We start from the raw sequence: 21977 nt of genomic DNA, 5'->3' as shown, positions 1-21977 counted from the left end.
TGAAGTTACCGAGTTACTTGGCCTCCAAGTCGCTAAATTCAACTGACACTTTTCAGTTTTCATTTTATCTGCGTTCTCAGCAACGTTGGAGTCTGTTAGGCGTTGCTTCCGTCTGGTAACACTCTTCCTTTGGCTTCCATGGCTCAGTTTGGCTGGTTTTCATAAATTTTTATTGACTCAAGGCTCTGCCCTAGGCCCTCTTCTCCCAGGGCAGCCTTATTACCATTTATATGTCAACTGCTCACAGATTTCTTTGTCCCGAGCCATCTTTACTACTCTGCAAGACAAACTTCTATAATCCGTCTGCCTACCTGATGTCTCAAAGGCACCTTAAATTTAACATATCTCAAAGCAAATCTGTTTTCTTCATAAGTCTGGGCCTCTCGTTGTTCCCTGTCTCAATGAATGGCACCATTAGTGGTTAAGTTATGCCAGCCAGAAATTGAGGAATCATTCTTCCTGCGTTCTTCTTCATTCTGGATGTCCAGTGCATCACCAAGTCTGATATATTTTACCTCTACGTACACTCTTAAATCCATCTACTTCTTTGTCCACACTGGCACCATCATTTCTTTCTTTTTTTTTTTTTTAAAGATGACTGGTAAGGGAATCTTAACCCTTGTTTTTGGTGTTGTCAGCACCACACTCAGCCAGTGAGCGAACCGGTCATCCCTATATAGGACCCGAACCTGTGGCCTTGGTGTTATCAGCATCACACTCTCCCGAGTGAGCCACAGGCTGGCCCTTGGCACCATCATTTCTTGATGGACTGCTCACTTCCAGTCGGCCTACCCTCCTTTTGCCATTCTCCTCCTAGCATATTCCCATTTGTTCTCTCCTCCTCTCTAGGCTTCTTCTTCTTTTTTTTTTTTTTTTTTTTTTTTTAAATTTTAAATTCCTGATATATTCCATAGTCTTGCGTTCCAAGGGCCTTTGAACATTCTTTTCCCTCTGCGTACTGCCCAGATGGTTTTTCACTCTCCCTCCTCACTGGCTAACATCATCTTCAAATCTCAGTTTAATTGTTACTTCCTCAGGGAGGTCTTCTTTGACTTCCTTTACTAGGCTAAATCCCTTTATTTTGAGACTCTAATTCCTCCTCGTTCACTTATTAGCTGTGTGACTTTGGGCAAGATCCTAATTTCTGTTTTCCTTTTCTGTAAAATGAGGGTAATGATACTAGTACTTGTTGCATAAGGTTAGTGGGAGGATTAAGTGAGTTACTACGTTTAAAATGCCTACTACATTTAAAATGCCTCGTCCAGTGCCTGATACATAGTAAATGCTCAGTCTGTGTTACCTATCATTAATAATCACAGATGTAATTTTACATTTATTTGTTGTTTATTCGATTAATATCAGTTACTTTTTGTCTCCCCTTCTAGATTGTAAATTCCGTAAGGTCGGCAATCATGTCTGAGGGGTTTTTTTGCCCAGCATAGTATCCGTGAATATCGCATGAATGAATGAGGCAGTGGAAAGAAAGGGACAGAGATGGAGGGGGAAGAAAGGCAGCTTGGAAGAAAACAGGAAAGGGAAGAACAGTTGTCAGAGGCAAATGAATATTTGAATAAATTAGGAATGTATGAATGCTGAAACCTGGAACGTGATTGCTAATTGTAGTCCTCATTTATTTTGTAGCTACTACCTTGCACCTTTAAGACAATTTGGGAATGGTTCTTCACTTCTAAAAAGAATGATCATGAGTTATCTAAATATTTTGAAAAATTAGTTTTCCCTGTATTCAGAATTTTACAAGCCTATTTCCAGTGTTAGGTGAAGTATTACTTGGGTTTTTGTTCACAAGTGAAAAAGGGAAGTTTTTGTGTGTGTTTGTGGTAATAGAGTGAGTGTGGAGAAACTGTCAACTTTATCAGCTTAAGTATTTTAGTTATGTAGGTAGCGCACAAATAGTGGAGGTGTTTTAGACAAGAGCTAACATCATAAAATAAGAGATTATGCATGGAATTATTGTAGTAAATAAAATAAATAACATTTGTATCTTAAGTAATTGGGTTATAGAAAGAAAGGGGAAGGGAACTGATTTTTTTTTTTTGTCTTTTTGTCTTTTTTCCGTGTCCGGCAACGGATCGCAACCCTCAGTGTTGCCCCCGTACCCGACCGGGGACCGGCGACGGGATCGCAAGCCTCGGCGTTGCTCCCGCGCCTCACTCAGCCAGTGAGCGGGAGCCGGTCTGTACGTGGGATCGGAACCCTCAGACGGGAGCGCTGCCGCGCTTCCCAAGCGGCGCACTATCCAGTGCACCACCGGGCCGGCCCGGGAACTGATTTTTTTTTTTGTCTTTTTTCCGTGTCCGGCAACGGATCGCAACCCTCAGTGTTGCCCCCGTACCCGACCGGGGACCGGCGACGGGATCGCAAGCCTCGGCGTTGCTCCCGCGCCTCACTCAGCCAGTGAGCGGGAGCCGGTCTGTACGTGGGATCGGAACCCTCAGACGGGAGCGCTGCCGCGCTTCCCAAGCGGCGCACTATCCAGTGCACCACCGGGCCGGCCCGGGAACTGATTTTTTTGACCGTTTCCAGTGTGTCATACTTTTATAATCATCAGTGCTTAAGTAAGATAGATTTTTATCAATACGACCATCTTACAGATGAAGAAATTCAAGTGCAGAGAGGTTTACATTGAAATAATATAAAAATAAATAATAATACCTCATGGGGTAAGGATTTGAACTCATGTGCCCTTGACTATTGCATTCTGTTGCCTTGTATTTTTATTAGCAATGTTAATGTGGAAAATTTAAGGCAGTTTTATCTTAAGTGTACATGTCATGCTATCCCAGAAAAAAGTAATCTTGTAGTCAGTATTATGATGACACATTTTAAATAAAAAAGAATAAAGGAATACATGTATGGTTTTAAAATCAAATAGAACAGATCAGTGTTTAATGAAATTTCTGACCTTCTGCCCGGTGTTGCCCAGTTCTGTTCCCCAGATACAATTACTTTTTAAAAAAATCACCTTCATTGAAGTTTTATTTACATGTAATAAAATATACCTATTTTAAGTGTACAGTTTGAATTTTGACAAATATATGCAGCCTGTAACCACACCACCCCAATCTAGATATAGAATATTCCCATCAGTACACTTAGTTTCCTCCTGCTCCTCCATCTTCTCCCACCTCCTAGGCAACCACTGTTCTGGTTTCTATCACTATAGATTTTTTTTGGGGGGGGCTGGTCAGTGCAGGGATCAAACCCTGGACCTTGGTGTTATCAGCACCATGCTCTAACCAAGTGAGCTAACCCACCAGCCCAACTATAGGTTGACTGTTCTAAAACTTCATATAAATGGAATCACAAAATAGCTACCCTTTTGTGTCTGGCTTCTTTTTTTCAGCAAAATGGTTCCTGGGATTTATCCATGTTGTTTCCATAGTTTGCACCTTTTTATTGCTGAGTAATATTCCATTGTATGACTGTAACACAATTTGTTTACTTCTTGTTGGGCATTTGGGTTATTTTCATTTTTTGGTTATTATGAATGAAGATGTCGTGAACCTTATATCCAATTTTTTTGTGGAAATATGCTTTTATTCCTCTGAGATAAATAGCAAGGAGTGCAGTTGCTGGGTCATATGGTAGCTGGTTGTTTAACTTTATAAGAAATTGCTAAACTCTGTTTTCCAAAGTGGTTATGAGAATTCTAGTTGCTCCATATCCTTGCCAATACTTAGTATTGTCAGTCTTTTTAACTATTGTGGTGAATTTGTAATGATATCTCACAGTGGTTTTAATTTATATTTCTGTGATGACTAGTTAATGATATCTCACAGTGGTTTTAATTTATATTTCTGTGATGACTAGTTAATGATATCTCACAGTGGTTTTAATTTATATTTCTGTGATGACTAGTTAATGATATCTCACAGTGGTTTTAATTTATATTTCTGTGATGACTAGTTAATGATATCTCACAGTGGTTTTAATTTATATTTCTGTGATGACTAGTGATGTTGAGCATTTTTTCATGAGCTTATTGGCTCTTTATATATCTTCAACTCTTTTGCCCATTGAAAAAGTTGGCTTGTGTTCTTATTAATGAGTTGTAAGAATTCTTTGTTTATTCTGGATATGTTTTTTGTTAAATTTAAGTATACATATTATATATTTTTTTCTCCCAACCTGTGGCTTGCCTTTTCATTCTTTTAATGGTGGTTTTGTGTTTATTTTTTTTGAAGAGCAGTTTTAAATTTTGATGAAGTCCAGTTTATCAGTTTTTTTTTCTTTCTGAATTGTACTTTTGTGTCCTAAGGTGTTTTGCCCACCCCAAGGTCACAAATCTTTTGTCTGTGTCTCCTGCTAGAAGTCTTATAATTTTAGCTTTGCTTTTAGGTTTGTGATTCAAGTTTACTTTTTTTATATTTGGTATATAGATCATTTCCCATATAGATGTTCAGTTCCAGCTATATTTGTTGAAATGACTATCCTGTTCCATTAAGTTACTTTGTCATCTTTGATAAAATCAATTGACTGTATATGTGTGGGTCTATTTCTGGAATGTCTATTCTGTCATTGAGCTATATGAGGGTACTTCAAAAAGTTTGTGGAAAAATGGAATTAAAAGATAATATGAATCTTTCCATGAATTTTTTGAAGTGCCCTTGTATATTGATGCTTATACTAATACCACATTGTTTTAAAAACTGTAGTTTTAAACTAAATCTTGAAATTTGATGATGTAAGTTCCCCAGCTTCATTTCTTTTTCAAAATTGTTTTATTGATACTAGGTTTTCTGCACTTTCATATACATTTTAGACTCAGCTTGTCTGTTTTCGATAAAGAAGGCCTGATGGGATTTTGATTGGAATCACATTACATTTATAGATCAGTTTGGGGTCAATTGGCATTTTACAAACATTCAGTCTTTCAAACCATGGTATATATAGCTCTTCATTTATTTAGGTTTTCTTTAATTTCTCTCAGAAGTGTTTTATAGTTTACAGTGTGCAGGTCTTGCATATGTATTGTTAAGTTTATCTGTGGGTATTTTACTTTTGATGGTACTTAAATGGCTTTTTTTTTTTAAGATGACTGGTAAGGAGATCTTAACCCTTGACTTGCTGTTGTCAGCACCACGCTCTCCCAAGTGAGCCATGGGCTGGCCCTTAAATGGCATTTTTGAAAAATTTATTCTCCAGTTGTTCATTGCTAGGATATAGAAATATGAGTGATTTTTGCATGTCAATCTTGTATCCTGCAAAATTGCTAAATTGATTTATTAGTTTTTATGGATTCCTTAGGATTTCCTATGCACACAATCATATCATGTACAAATGAAGGCAATTTTATTTTTTCCTTTCCAGTCTTTATGCTTTTTGTTTCTTTTTCTTGACTTATTGCATTAGTTAGCGCTTCTGATACCATAACGAGTAAATGTAATGAGAGCCGTATCCCTTGCCTTTTTTCTGATCTTAGGGGGCAATCATTCAGTCTTGTACCATTAAGTGTGATGATAACTAGATTTTTTTTAAATAGATGCCAGCTTCAGTTTAAGCCTTTCTTCTATGCCTAGTTCGCTGACACTTTTTATAATGAATGAGTGTTGAATTTTGTCAAATACCTTTTCTGCATCTGTTGAGATAATCATAGTTTTTCTTCTTTATTCTGTTAGTGTGACAAATTTCAGATGTTGAATAAACCTTGCCTTCCTGGGATAATCTCATTTGGTCATGACATTGTCTATTTTATGTGGTGCTGGATTTGATTTGCTAATATGTTGTTGAGGCTTTTTTGCACCTACATGTTCATGAGTTATATAGGTCTATAGTTTTTCTTAGAATATCTTTTTTTTTTTCTGTCAGAGTAAATCTAACATCATAAAATGATTTGGAAAGTCTTCTCTTCTATATACTGAAATAATTTATGCAAGATTGGCATTTTTTGTCCTTAAATCTTAGAATTCACCAATAAAGCCATCTGGACCTAGCATTTTCTCTGTTGACATATTTTAAATTACAAATTCAATTTCTTTAACAGATATGGAACTATCTGTGTGGTGCTAATATCACCAAGGTCCAGGGTTTGATCCCTGTACCGGCCAGCAGTCCCCCTTCTCCCCCTCTGAAAAAAATTTGATATAGAGCTATGTAGATTTTGTTGGTTTTATATCATTTTGATGATTTGTGTTTTTTAAGAGATTTATCCATTTTATCTAAGTTGTTTCATGAAGTTTTTCCAAATATATATACACACACACATATACATATATGATTTATAGTGATGCCTCCTTTTTCATTTCTGATACTGAAAATATGTTTTCTTTTTCTTGACCAGACTGTCTAGAGGTTTATCAATTTTATCGATCTTTTCAAAGAATGGGCTTTTGGTTCAGGTTTTTGCTATTGTTTATCCATTTCAATTCAATTGATTTTTGCTGTCATTTTTTCCTTCCTCCTACATACTTGGGTTTAATTTCTTTTTTTTAGATCATAGACATTGAACCTTTTTTTTTCTGGTATAAGCATTTAAAGCTATAATTTTCCCTGTAAGCATTACTCTAGCTACATCCCACAGATTTAGATAGATTGTGTTTTCATTTTCATTCGATTAATAGTACTTCCTAATTTATCTTGTGTCTTCTTCTTCAACAGATGGGTTATTTAGAAATGTGTTGTTTGGGCTGGCCCGGTGGCGCACTGCTACAGTGCGCCGCTTGGGAGTGCGGTGGTGCTCCCGCCGAGGGTTCGGATCCCACATATAGACCGGTTCCCGCTCACTGGCTGAGCGAGGTGTGGGAGCAACACCGAGGGTTGCGATCCCGTTGCCGGTCCCGGTCCGGTACAGGCACGACACTGAGGGTTGCGATCCGTTGCCAGACACGAAAAAAGACAAAAAGGAAAAAAAAAAAAAAAAGAAATGTGTTGTTTAATTTCCAAATATTTGGGTGTTTTCTAGGTACCATATTGTTACTGATTTTTTATTTAATTCTAGTTTGGTCAGATAATATACCCTGTGTGATTTCAGTCTTTTAATGTTTATTAAGACATGTTTTATTGCCCAGCATATGGACTGTCTTGATGCAGGTGATCCAGGTGCACTTAAAAGAATGTGTTTTCTGCAGGAGTTAAATGATCTAATCAGGTCAAGTTGGTCAATAGTTCAGATTTCCTATATTCTTCCTTTTGGGAGGGGGAAGGGGAAAGCTCTGTTTGCCCTGTCAATTACTGAGAGAAGAATGTTGAAACCACCAATTATAATTGTGGATTTTTCTATTTTTCCTTTTAATTCTGTCAGTTTTTCCTTCATTTATTTCAAAACTCTTGTGCACACATTGGGCATTGTATGTCTTCTTCAGGAATCAACCCCTCTTGTCATTGTTGTTAAATTTCCCTTTATGTTCCTGATAATATTCCTTGTTCTGAAGTCTACTTTGTCTGCTGTTAATGATGTATCTTTTCCCACTGTTTTACTTTTAGTCTCTCTATTCAAATTTGAAGTGGCTTTCTTGAAGACAGCAAATAGTTGGGTCTTTCTTATTCATTCCTATAGTTTCTGCCTTTTAATTGGATTACTTAAACCATTTACACTTAATATTATATAATTGGGTTTCAGTTTTTCATCTTGCTAGTTGTTTCTTTTTGTTCTCTCTGTTCCTTTTTTAACTTTCTTGTGGATATACAGGGATCGAACCCTGGACTTTGGTATTATCAGCACCGTGCTCTAACCAGATGAGCTAACTGGCCAACCCGCTTTCCTTCTGCTTTACTTGCAAATGATGGGTCTAGGGCAGCATGTCTTAGTCAGGTTGGGCTGCTATAAAAAAATACCATAGACTGGGTGGCTTAAACAACAAACATTTATTTCTTATATATCTGGTGGCTGGGAAGTCCAAGGTCAAGGTGCTGGTAAGTCTGGTTCTTGGTGAGGACCCTCTTCTTGGCTTTTAGACTGCTTCCATAACTTCTTTATGCTTTTGGAAAGAGAACAAGCAAGATCTGACCTCTCTTCCTTTTATAAGGCACTAATCCCATTGTAGGGGCTCCATCTTCATGACCTCATTTAAATCTAAGTACATCTCGAAGGTTCCACCTCCCAATGCCATCAAATTGGGGATTAAGACTTAAGCATATGAATTTTGGGGGAACAGAAGCATTCAGATTATAACAATGATTCTCAAATGTTTGGGGCTTAGAATGCTTTTACATTGTTAAAAATCATTGAGGACTACCCAAGAGCTTTTGTTTTTGTGGGTTATATCTACCATACCATATTTGAAATCATAACTGAGATGTTTTAAAAATATTTATTCATTTAAAATAATAACAAACTCATTGACATAAATAACATATTTTATTTAAAAAAACCCCATATATTTCAAAACAAAAATAGTGAGAAAAGTGGCATCATTTTACATTTTTGTACATCTCTTTAATATAGGGCTTAATAAAAGACATGACAGCTAGATTTTTAATCTGCTTCTGCATTCAGTTTATTGATATATGTTTTGTTTGAACTAGATGAAGGAAATCTGGCCTCACACAGATAAGTAGTTAGAAAGGGAGGAGTATTTTAATAGTCTTTTCGGGCTTCTTTTTTGATGCTTCATCAAAACTCATTAAGCGGTAGTTTGGTAAAGCTTAGCTGGAATGTAGAATTGGTCTATCTTGCATTTTGAATGGATGTTTTACCTATGCATTATTTTTAATATCATACATTAATCATTTGGAAAATATTGGCTCATTGTGTATGTAGATCTTCCAAACATTGACATATTTTGTAATATCAAAAATTCACATTCATTAATATCACCACTGATTTCACCAGAAAAATATGTATTTGGAAACTGTAAAGCTCATGGTGGTGAATACAAGTTTTCAAAAGCTCTGATTTTCACAAGAAGATAACTCTTACTATTGGCAGCGCAAATACTGTTATTTTTCCATGAAAACAAGCTCACTTTCTTTATTTTTGAGAAAATATCTGCTAAATTCCTGAGTCTGAACAACCATAGTTTGTCATTTGTTCTTTCAAGTGAAAATGATGTTCCATGAAAAAAGTAGCTAGTTCTACTCACAACTCAAAACAATTACACAAATGCTTTTTCTTGAGACCACAACCATACTTCAGTAGGCAGCAGAAATACTTTTTGCATATTGCATTCCCATATTGTTATGTGGAATATTAGACATTTATATACTCAAGGGAGATTTACTATAATAAATAATTTTACTGCTTCACCAAGGACATTCTTTAGTGAAAGCACCCCTGCTCTCCCAATAAGTTCAAGGCTGTGAAGAATACAATGACTACTAGTCTCGTACTATGCTAAGGTACCAGTAGTTTTACCTACCATTGCTTTGCACCATCAGCTGTTCTAGGATAAATTCTAGAATTCATTGACTATGTTTTCAGTTTCAGAAAGTAATTCATCACTTTGAATGTTTTAGAATAATTTGTGTTCATTGTCAGGCATTCACATGAAAGACTCTTATTAGATAGTTGGTGCTGATACCAGATGAATACAAGCAAAACAGCAAGTCTTGCCATATCTATAGATGCAACATTTTGTAAGGCAATAATAGAATTCTTCAGATGAAATATTAACTCAGTCTCCATGAGAATAAGAACGGCAAAGTCTTGTTTATAAAAATGAAAATAGGGGGCCGGCCCGGTGGCGCACTGCGTTAGTGCGCCGCTTGGGAAGCGCGGTGGCGCTCCCGCCGAGGGTTCGGATCCCACATACGGACTGGTTCCCGCTCACTGGCTGAGCGAGGTGCGGGAGCAACACCGAGGGTTGCGATCCTGTTGCCGGTCCCGGTCCGGTACGGGGGCGACACTGAGGGTTGCAATCCGTTGCCGGACACGGAAAAAGACAAAAAAAAAAAATGAAAATAATTTTGAATTTATGGACCCCCCTGAAAGGGTCTTGGGTCCCCAAACTGCAATTTGAGAACTACTGCTTCAAGGTTGTAGTATGCATCTTTAACTTCTCATGTCTATCTTCAAAAAAATATTTTGTCCTGTAATTTTTGATTAGATGTTGGGCATCATGAATATTAAATTATGAATGTCTAGATTATGTCTATTTCTTTAGAGGATATTGAGTTGTTCTGGCAGGCTAATTTACTTGCAGATCAGCTAGATACATTTGAGAACAGAGTGGATCTAGAGCAGCTTTTAGTTTGGGGCTCGTTTAGTTCTGCTTCTAAGGCACGGTCTTTTTCGGGAGTCTAGTTCCTCTAATACTTTGTGGTGGTTTTTTTTGGTGGCTGGCTGGTATGGGGATCCAAACCTGTGACCTTGGCATTATAAGTCTGTAAGGCTGTGCTCTAATCAACTGAGGTAACTGTCCAGCCCTTCTAATACTTATTCCTTGCCAGGCCTTGTGGAGTCTCATTCTTTGTATTCACAACTTAGAATTCAGCGGATGACTCAAGGGAACCTCTGTGTAGGTTATTGAAGCTCTTTCTTGGTGTAACTCCCTCCTCTCTGGTACTCTGCAGCTTCGAAATCCAGCAAACTCATCTCCCTGAGCTCTGATCTGTGCTCAACAGGACCATCATGTTCTTCTTGGGTTCTCTTCCCTATACTGTGGATCCAGAGAGTACCTTTGTGCAGGAAGCCAGGCTGATTGTAGGACTGAACTCATTTGTTTCCCTTCTTTGAGGAATCACGATCTTGCTCTACTTATTGTCCTGTATTTGAGAATAGTTTATGTATTTTTGTTGAGTTTTTTAGTTTTTGTTTGGAGGAGCTAATCTGGTATAATTTATTTAGCATGACCTGAAGCAGAGGTCACACACCTGATTTTACTACTGTTGGTTTTTCTGATGGTTTCCCTTAAATGATGGCTTTTTAAAAACAAACTAAAAACCTGGTTGATAGTTACTCTGTTTTTTTTTATAAATTTTTGTAGATGCTAATAGAGTCATGAGATTTAAAATCCAAAAGGTAGAAAAGAGGATGCAGTGCAAGATCTGCCTCCCACATATGTGCCCCTTACCCCCCAGTTCCTCTCACAGGAGACAGCCAGTGTTACATAAAGAACATCCTCTTTTTAAGGCTATATGATATTCTGTTTTAAGGATTTATCATAATTTATCTAATTTCCTGTTAACGGACACTATAGGGAAATTAATGTGCTGTTAAGAATGATGATACATACATGATACCAGTGGTTTTTTTTTTTTTTTTTTTTTGGTGGCTGGCCGGTTTGGGGATCTGAATCCTTGACCTTGATGTTACAAGGCTGTGCTCTAACCAACTGAGCTAACTGGCCAGTCCTCCACTGTTTTAGATGTAGTAAGTATACCCTTATTGGTAAGCACGCATCTCACTTTCATGATTTGTACAGAGTGATAAACTAGACCTTTCAAGTGACAGGTTCTGAATAGGCTCTTTTAACACTGTTATCCGTAGTTTATTCCAAATACCAAGCTGTAAAAATATGTCAATTTTTAAACATTATTTGAGTGCATGTCTCACACAAATCTGTTTTTACTCTTTTAGGCCATAATGCAACAGGGAGATACATCCATAAAACCCATCCTCCAAGTCATTGTAAGTATCTTCATATGTTTTATGTCATTTTAAAAGGTCATGTGTAATTATAAGTTATGTTTGATGAAGGTCATACAGATTTGTATACTTTAGGCAGTTCTCATCATCACAAAAAATAGGCCAGTCAGTCCACATTGTAACCCTGAGAGAAGAGCCAGGCTTTTTTTTTTTTTAAATATCATGCTAGCTAAAGGTAAACCTTTGGAGGTTCAGGTTTATGGCTTTGCCTCTTGGTTCTTTTCCACAGTTGATAGATGACTGTAATGCTGTGTATCATTATAGCTGCCTCCTTACTTGCCCTCTTGCCCTTAGGTTTGTCTTGCTCAAATCTGCCTTACATGTGACCTCCGGAGAGACATTTATCTAAAGTGAACTTGTCTGCTGTATTAGTCTGTTTTGTGTTGCTATAACAGAATACCTGAGACTGGGTAATTTATAAAGAACAGAGTTTTATTTGGCTTATGATTCTGGGACAGCTGTATCTGGGGTGGGCCTCAGGCTGCTTCTAATCATGGCAGAAAGTAGCAGGCAGCTGCAGGTACAAGCAGATCACATGGCGAGAGGAAGTAAGAGAGAGGGGAGGTGCCAGGGTCTTTTAAACGAGCTCTTGTGAGAACTAATAGAGCCAGATCTCACTCACGCCCCTCTCTCCCAGGGAGAGCATTAATCCATTCGTGAGGGATCTGTCCCCATGATTCAAACAGCTCCCAACACTGACTGCCACATTGGGGATCAGATTTCCACATGAGTTTTGGCAGGGACAACACGTCCAAACTCATCTGATTAAAATTCTTCAGTTAACCCTTCATTCGTTAAGGGGTTCTCAAACTTTAGTCAGAATTTTAAAAATCAGAAGCAGAATCCTGGATCTTACCTCCAGATTTTAGTTAGTAGGCCTGATGGTCTCCTTGCTGCTCCCAGACTAACTGCCAATCATTTAAGGCTCTGGTTATGTAGTTCGCTTCCTTCAGAAAGCTGCCTCTGGTCTCCTTCAAGTTGGGATAAATGTCTCAGCTCTGCCTTCATATCATTATGTGCACACATCACTTGTATCTCTCTGCCTCCATCTCCATCCCAATCGTAAGCCCCTTCAGGGCAAGGATTTTATTTTATTTATTTATATTTTTGGTATTTTTAGCATGTTTTCTACACAGTACCTTGTGTATATTAGGTACTCTGTTGTGTGTTGTTGTTTTTCTTTTTGGTAATTGATTTTCAGCTAAATTTGAGTTAAGAGAGTACGTGAAAATATTGGTAGCTCATTTTACTCTAGTCTACATGTGTTTAATAATGTTAGCAGATAGAGGTTGGTAGGAGAATCATCAAATCCAATTTTCTTTTTACTTGGATTTAAGTGTCAGGAGAATGGGCAAGCAGTTCAGTTTGTGTTGAGCTAATGGCAAACCCACTCTCCTGCCACTTAGGTTTACTTATCCCCGGGGACAGGGCAGACAACGTGGCTAATGAATCAAGTTTTCTTTCCTAGAGCATTCGTCCCATTACTACTGGGAATAGTCCACCCCGTTATCGACTGCTTATGAGCGATGGATTGAATACTCTATCCTGTGAGTATGATGTATAGGACTTTGTGAGTATTTAAATAGTAAGAGCACACCCAATATTTTCATTGCAGTACTTTGGGGCATTCCTGAAGTCTGCGTTTGCTTGGCTATGCAATTCATTCAGATAGAATTGCAGCTGGCAGAGAACATTCTAACAATACCTTGGATGTAGTGGAAAGCTGCCACTTGGTTTAATTAATTTTCTCTAACTCATGCTCTATGTTTTCTTTGACTTAATTTCCCTAAGGATGATATTGATATTTGGTGAATAGCTGTTCTATATTGTTTTGGGGGTTTTATTTCTGTTTCGTAAGCTTTAATAGGGAGAAAGGAGAGAATTTACAAAGTATATACTTGCTATCTCTAGTAACAATGTGAAGGACCTAGAAAAAACTTTTTAGTCTTCATCATGAACCCTGAATGATGGAAAAAATGATTTTGTGCACTTTATGACATACATTTAAGAGTAGCAGAGTAAATGGGCCAGCCCCTGGCTCACTCGGGAGAGTTCGGTGCTGATAACACCAAGGCCCTGGGTTCGGATCCTATATAGGGATGGCCGGCTTGCTCACTGGCCGAGCATTGTGCTGACAACACCAAGCCAAGGGTTAAGATCCCCTTACTGGTCATCTTTAAAAAAAAAAAAAAAATTAAAAATAAATAAATAAATAAATAAAATAAAACTAGTCAGACTCTGCATAGTAAAAAACTAAAATTTGCTGTGTGTTAAACATCTGTTGCTACTTTTTTTTTTCCCTTTATGCTGCTACTCTTTTTTTTTTTTTTCTTTTTTTTCTGTTTAAAAGATGACCAGTAAGGGGATCTTAACCCTTGGCTTGGTGTTGTCAGCACCATGCTCTCCCAAGTGAGCTAACTGGCCATCCCTATATAGGATCTGAACCCGAGGCCTTGGTGTTATCAGCACCACACTCTCCCAAGTGAGCCATGGGCCGGCCCTGAGTCTGACTAGTTTTAATTTCAGGAACATATTTAAGGCATTTTTCTTTGCTAGCACACATGTGATTAGCTTTCAGATTCTTGAGGCAGATGTTTTGGAGGTTAATATAATCTCTGTGCTTTTCAGCTTTCATGTTGGCAACACAATTGAACCGTCTTGTTGAGCAAGAACAATTGTCCAGCAACTGTATTTGCCAGATTAACCGATTTCTTGTTAACACTCTGAAAGATGGAAGGTATGTGATTTTTTTTTCTGTCTTATTGTGCTGTAGAATGGGAACTGATTTTCGAACAGAGAAGTACATTGGATGCCAAAAATCAATTAGGAATAAAAAAAGGCAATGATGAGTTTTCAGGAAAGAATTTACAGCTTATTCAATTTTGAATTCAGGTGACTAAAACATGGCACCAAAGGAAGAGAAATATGGAAATGAACTGGAAATGTTAGAGCAGAAGATTAAAGCAGAATGCAGAACTCTTCTTATTTCTAATTTGTTCAGAACCAATTTTTTTTTTTGGATTCCTTCCTAAAGTATTTTTTAATGAAAAGAGGTCACTTATTATAGCAAAAAATATAGTTAATTATGTAATGCTACCATTTTTTTTTCAATCTTGAATCTTTCATAGCAAACACTTTATTTAGCCCATATAGAGTATGTCAAGTACCTACGAGATGCTACATGCTAGAGATACAATGGTGAACAGAACTATTATTCCCATTGCTGAAAAATGATTTATTTGGGGGGGAGGGGTGGCTTTATAATGTTATTTTTATATATTTTATTTTCCCTCAAGTTTTTTATTTTCAATTACAAAATGCAACCAAAACATGAGAAACAGATATAACAAGTATTCTCACGTTAGTAAAGGTATATCAATATGTATTACATTATTATCTGTGTATTTCCAAACAACTTCTTCAATTTATATTTGTTTCATATATCTTTATCCTTCTTTTAACTTTTAGCCTTGCTGTTATTAATTTTGGATGTCTTTTATAAATAGCATATAGTTATAAAATTAAATTTGAGATTTAATTGGTCAGCTTTATTCTGTTTAATTTATTATAGATTTTTTTTTCTTAATTTTGCATTTTTTGTGTGTTCTTGCTTTGTTTTTTTCTCTTTTCCTGGATTGCTTGAGTTTTCTTTTTTTCCCCCATGGTTTGGAATTTATATTTTCTACTTCTGCCTTCAGGGTAATTCTTAAATTTAAAAAAAAAAATCCCCATTTGAGTTAACAAATACTCTAAAATAGGTCAGTATTTTTACCATGCTCCCAAATAAAACAAAGGTCTTAAAATGATCTAACTATGGTCACTGTTTTAGTTCAACTTTGTTTTTATTTCCTCCAAAGAGTTCATTCTCTTCTGTAAGCAGTGCTTATTCAGGTTTACCCATAGTTTGTTAGCTCACCTTTGCTTCTTTAATAACACTCCTTCCTTGGTTCAATTTCCATTCTCCTAAAGTACATCTTTTAGCAACTCTTATAGGGAGAGTTTGTGAATGGTAAAATTCTCTATCCTCTAAAAATTCTATATTTGACTCTCAGTTAAACTGTTTTAATTGGGTGTAAGACTCTTTAGTTTACAGTTACTTATTTTTCTATAACATGAAGCAATATCTTTGCCCTGATAGAGTTTTGTGGTTTTGCCATTATGTTTTATAACACAACTTTTACTGTACTTTATATATAAACTATAAAACTCACATAAACAAAGAGAAAAGTAACTGTAATCCCACTGCCTAGAAATAACTGTTACTGATATTTTGTTGTATATTCTTCCAGATTTTTTGTATGAATATAAATACATACTTTCTTTAGGAAGAGTAGCTTTATAATAAATAAAGTTTTATAATATTCTTTTTTAACTTTATGGTGATGATTTTTACATGTCCCTAGATATACAGTCATGCATTGCTTAACGACAGGGATATGTTCTGAGAAATGTTTCATTAGGTGATTTCATCATTGTGGGAGCATCACAGAGTGTACTTACACAAACCTAAATGGTGGGGCCTATTGCTCCTAGGCTACAAACCTGTACAACATGCTACTGTACTGAATACAATAGGCATTTGTAATACAGTGGAGTATTTGTGTGTCTAAACATAGAAAAAATACAGTAAAAATATGGTGTAAAAGATAAAAAATGGTATACCTGTATAGGGTACTTACCATGACTGGATCTTGTAGGATTGGAAGTTGCTTTAGGTAAGTCGGTGAGTGAGTGGTGAGTGAATGTGAAGACCTAGGACATTACTGTGCACTACTGTGGACTTTATAATGTTGTACACTTAGGCTACACTAAATTTATAAGAAAATTAATTGTGTTATGATGTCACTAGGTGATAGGAGTTTTTCAGCTCCATTAAAATCTTATGGGAACCCATCGTATATATGGCCCATTGTTGACAGAAACAGTCCTTAATGCAGCGCATGACTCTACCTCTGTGTCATTATGTATTGCTTAGTATGCCATTGTATATATTTAACATAATTTAGTAAACATTTAAATTATATATAGCATTTCACTATTTTAGAAATTTTGGTAATGTTTCTTTGACTGTGTCTGTAGCTCTTTTACGTTTGTATTCTATTTTTTTAGAGAATATGATTATTTTAATTAAAATGATACATACTATAATTGTTTCAAACAGTAGAAAAAAGTTACAAGGAAGAACAAAATTATCCGACATTTATACAACCCAGAAATAACCATTATTATCATTTAGTGAACATCATTCCAGATATCTCTTTATCCATATTTAAAAATGATTGGTGAATAGATAGAAATAATTTTGATCGTGGAATGATAATGTAAGTACTGTTTTTGCTCTCTTCCTTTCTGAGTAATTCAGTCCAAAAGCCATTAGGTGAGGCCGAGCGAGGTAGGTGTCCACAGGGGAGGGAGTGGTGGTGGGGATGGCCTGGAATCCATCCTGAGTGGCAGAGCTGAAGTGAGGTGAGGAGGGTATTTTTGGGGACTGACACAAGGTGTTGGAGCACAAGCAGGTGAAGAGAACATGCCTGGAAGTGGGGTGGCTGCGGCCCAGTGTGGGTTGTCAGAGCCTGGGTAGGGTGAGGCAACAATCTATGTGGAGGGCCGGCCCATGGCTCACTTGGGAGAGCATGGTGTTGGTAACACCAAGGCTGCAGGTTCGGATCCCATATAGGGATGGCCAGTTTGCTCACTTCGGAGAGCGCGTTGCTGACAACACCAAGTCAAGGGTTAAGATCCTCTTACCGGTCATGTTTTTTAAAAAAATTTTAAAAAATAAAAAAAAGGAAAAAGAAACTGGCTTGCAGGGTCTTAAACTCATCAAACCTAGGACGATTTAAAAATCAAAATAAAGATAGTAACAGTTTGTTTTTTTATAAAAAGAAGACCGGTGAGGGGATCTTAACCCTTGGCTTGGTGTTGTCAGCACCACACTTAGCCGGTGAGCCAACCGGCCATCCCTATGTAGGGATCCAAACCTGCGGCCTTGGTGTTCTCAGCACCACACTCTCCCGAGTGAGCCACGGGCCAGCCCTAAAGATAGTAACAGTTTTGAATCTACTGAATAAAATAGGAATTCATATAGTCCATACTGAATAAGTGATTACTTGGGGGAAACAGAAAGCCTTTTCTTATAATAGAATGCCATCTAACAAATGTAGAAGGCATGATGTAATTAGAAAATTGCTATTTGGCAACCATCAGAGTAATGACTAATTCATGCAGGAGACATCAGTAGGTGCTGTATGTTTCCTGGGGCTTCTGTAACAACTTACCATAAACTTGGTGGTTTAAAACAATGGAAATTTATTCTCTCTGGAGGCCAGAAGTTGAAAGTGGTTTCACTGGGCTGAAATCATGGTGTCAGTAGGGCTGTGCTCCATCTGAAAACTCTATGGGAGAATACGTTCCTTGCCTCTTCCAGCTTCTAGTAGCTACTGGCATTCCTTAGCTTATGGCTCCATCATTCCTGTCTCTACCTCTATGGTCACATTGCCTTCTCCTCTCCTGTCTGTGTCAAATCCACCTCAGCTCTCTCAAAAGGATTGATGTGATTACGTTTATGGCCCACTTAAGATGATCTCCCCATTTCAATCCTTAATCACATACACAAAGTCCCTTTTTGCTGTATAAGGAAACATTCCCAGGTTCCAGGTATTAGGATGTGGATATCTTTTGAGGGGGTCATTATTCAACTTACCACAGATGCTGAAACAGGTGGGTGAAAGAGTGATGAGAAACAAGTTATTTATAGGGTTAAAGTAGCTCACCAACAACATAATTATTCATTGTGAAAGGAAAAGAGGTTATTTTACAGTGGAGAAACCTGGCAAACAGCACCTTATTCTAATGATCAACATAGCATTTCCAGTACTGGGACAAGCAGAAACCTGTTGGCCTTTATACTAGAATGACAACTTGGCTGGGTGTCTATTCTTGGGTTACATGGCTTTACCTGCAGAATCACTTCTTTTACATTCTTGCTAAAGATTCATGATCTGTAGCCAGTCATGAGGAAGCCTCAGGCACATTGAGGGACATTCTACAAAATAACTGGCCTTTGATCTTCAAAATGTCAAACATGAAAGTAAAGGAAAGACTGAGAAAATGTTCCAGATTGGAGGAGTCTGGAGAGATACGATAACTAAATGTAACAAGTGATCCTGGACCAAATTCTTTTGCTATTAGTGAAACAATTGATGAAACTTGTGTGGGTTCTGTGGATTAGATGGAAGTATGGTTATCAGTGTTAATTTCCTAATTTTGACGTTTGTATTGTGGTTGGGTAGGAAAATGTCCTGAAATTATAAAGTATCATGTTGACAACTCTCAAATGGTTCTGGAAACAAAAGTTCTTCATACTATTTTTGCAACTTTTTTGTAAGCTTGAAATTATTTTTTAAAAATTAAATGAAAAATTTTAAATATTTATACTGTGTATTAAAAAGTTTTTAAAGTGATTTAACACAAACTGAAGGAACAAAAGAATTTAATCAGATAAATTTTCTTCATAAGAGAGCAATTTCTGTTAAATTTTCACTGAGATTAAAACAAGACCAAAAAACCTATAAACAATATTAAAAGCTTAAAGTAATTAGATTTTTAAAATTCTATGTTACACTGATGTAGGACTCTTACATTTTCTCCAGCCTTTCTTTTTTTCTACCTCTTTATTTTGATTATCTTTGTTGGTTGGATTTCAGTCAGGAACTTTTTTTCTGGAATGTCTCATTAGTGCCATATTACCTAATATCAGCCTGTTGGCCTTTATACTAGAATGATAGCTTGGCTTGGTGTCTGTTCTTGGGTTGTGTGGCTTTACCATCAGAATTTTGTCTTCTGGCATTGAATGTTGATCTGGAAAAGTCTTAAGGCCAGCCTGATTTGATTTCTTCCCTTATAGAACTTTGCTCTATCTATATTCCTGAAGAATTCTTTTTTTATACTTTAAGTTCAGGAACTTAACCAGGCTGTCTCAGTGTCAATTGTTCTTACCAATGTTTTTTTTTTTTTTTCTGGTATGCTCTTTCAGTCTGCAGATTCAGTTGTTTCTTTTCAAGGAAATTTTTTCTGTGTGTTATTCCTTAATGCTGTTTTTTGTTTCATTTACTGAATTCCAGTTTTTACGTATGTTGTAGATAACTGTCCTCTGTATGTTTTCAGCTTTAATCTTTTTTCTAATGCATGCATCAGATTTCATCAAGGTTTTCCAACATAGTACTAAATCAGTTTTTAGCTTTCTCTGTTCTGTTCTGTTGAGTATTAATAAGTAATGGTGTTTACATTTGTTCTCAGTTTTCCTTAGCTTTTCAAGCTCCTTTTCTTCTTAGTCTCTTAGCTCATCTTTTGGCTTTTATTTTATTGAACTCATAGTCTTATTTATTTTGCAAACCACTTTTGGGAAGTATTATTCCCTTTCTTGGCTTATGCTTTCTTCTAGACTGGGTTCTTTAATTGTCTTTGCCTCCCTATTCCTGTCATTTTTATACACAGTTGTATGTTGCATTGTTGCTATGTCATTTCTTTTATCTTGTTCGTGCTTAATGTGGGCAGTTCTGTCCAGACTTCATATTTGCTCTGACATAGTCTCAGCTAGGTACATCTCCTTGCCAACCTTCCCACTTGGGACCTGTTATCTTCCACTCCAGGCTTAAGTGATGCTTTCTATCCACTTTTCTGTCCCCCAGGGCATGGTTGTGGGAGAGGTTGGAAAGCTCTGCTGAGTGGAGTACAGCCCTTGCTGGGAAACTCTTCAAAGCCAGTTCTCTCCAGTCAAGGATACAATTCCATTCCCGTGGGCTCTGCCTTATTTCACCACCTCAGCATGGTGGCATGTCTTATATTCTTTCTCTCCCGCTCTGCTGAGAGCCTGTACGTGTGCATATCCAAGTTTATTTACTCTTCACCTTTTGATGGTCATTTAGGTTTATTCTAAACAGGACCTTAGCAATCATCATTATATATTTATCTTTACATGTTCATGCTTTTTTTTAAAGGAAGGATAGATTACTAGAATTATTATTGTGGGGGCAAAGGACATCTGTTTGTAGAAAGTATACCAATTATCATACTCATCATCAATTTTGTATAAGAATGTCTATTTCTGAATAGGCAAATTCATAGAAACAAATTAGATTAGTGGTTCCCAGGGGTGGAGGAATATGGGTGGGGGAATATACTGCCATTGGGCACAGTGTTTCTTTAAGGGGTGATAGGAAGGTTCTGAAGTTAGGTAGTGGTGATGCTTGCACAACTCTATGAATATACAAAATCCACGAACTGTATACTTTGAAAGAGCAAATTTTATGGTATATGAATCGTATCTAGATAAAGCTGTTATTTAAAAACAAACCTATTTCACATTAACCTTGTCAGCATACTGGGTTTTAATTAATTTTTAAAAATAATTATCAATCGGGCCGACCCGGTGGTGCACTGGAGAGTGCGCCGCTTGGGAGCGCGGAGGCGCTCCCGCCGAGGGTTCGGATCCCATGTGGAGACCGGTTCCCGCTCACTGGCTGAGCGTGGTGCGGGCGCAACACTGAGGGTTGCGATCCTGTTGCTGGTCCCCCGTACGGGCGCGACACCGAGGGTTGCGATCCCGTTACCGGTCAGTAAAAAAGACAAAAAGGAAAAAAAAAAAATAATAATAATTATCAATCATTTTAATTTAAATTTCCATTTTAATGAGGTCATTCTTTTCATATATTTGTTGGCTACTTGTAGTTCTCTGAATAGCTTTTTATTATATAGTTTGTCCATTTTTTTCTTTTTCTTTCTTTTTTTTTTTTTAAATAGTGTTTGTGGAAGCTCTTTGTAAACCAGGGTTATTGATTAACTCTTTTTTATCTTTTTCACATATTTTATTCCACTCTCTCATGGTCTGTTTGTTTTTTGTGTCTTGTGACGTGGAACTAAAGAAAAAAATTTTTTTTTTTCCTTTTTGTCTTTTTTCGTGACCGGCAACGGATCGCAACCCTCAGTGTCGCACCCGGACCGGACCGGGACCAGCAACGGGATCACAACCCTCGGTGTTGCACCTGCACCTCGCTCAGCCAGTGAGCGGCCGGTCTGTATGTGGGATCCGAACCCTCAGGGGGAGCACCGCCGCGCTCCCAAGTGGCGCACTGTAGCAGTGCACCACCAGGCCGGCCCCATGACTAGAGTTTTTAAAAAATTTCTTTAATTCTGGGCCGGCCCGGTGGCGCACTGTTACAGTGCGCTGCTTGGGAGCGTGGCGGTGCTTCCGCCGAGGGTTCGGATCCCACATACAGACCGGCTGCTCACTGGCTGAGCGAGGTGTGGGAGCAACACCGAGGGTTGCGATCCCGTTGCGGGTCCTGGTCCGGTACGGGCGCGACACTGAGGGTTGCGATCTGTTGCCGGTCATGAAAAAAAGACAAAAAGGAAAAAAAAAAAAAAAACTCTA

At 37.5% G+C, this 21977-nt stretch overlaps 1 protein-coding gene across 1 annotated transcript in view; it reads left to right on the top strand.

Annotated features, from left to right (window-relative positions):
• The window catches only part of RPA1 (replication protein A1, 70kDa), a 63514-nt gene that overhangs the window by 481 nt on the left and 41056 nt on the right, over positions 1 to 21977 (top strand). The window contains exons 2-4 of the mRNA XM_008565671.1: positions 11477 to 11527; positions 13014 to 13092; positions 14174 to 14282. Coding sequence (XP_008563893.1) covers positions 11477 to 11527; positions 13014 to 13092; positions 14174 to 14282 — 239 coding nt within the window. The remainder of the gene's footprint in view (positions 1 to 11476; positions 11528 to 13013; positions 13093 to 14173; positions 14283 to 21977) is intronic.

This window comes from Galeopterus variegatus, unplaced genomic scaffold (genome assembly GCF_000696425.1).
Source record: "Galeopterus variegatus unplaced genomic scaffold, G_variegatus-3.0.2 Scaffold201, whole genome shotgun sequence".
In the NCBI taxonomy this organism is placed as follows: Eukaryota; Metazoa; Chordata; class Mammalia; order Dermoptera; family Cynocephalidae; genus Galeopterus; species Galeopterus variegatus.
The sequence above is the reverse complement of the archived record's forward strand: the minus strand, read 5'-3'. Positions and strand labels throughout refer to the sequence as shown.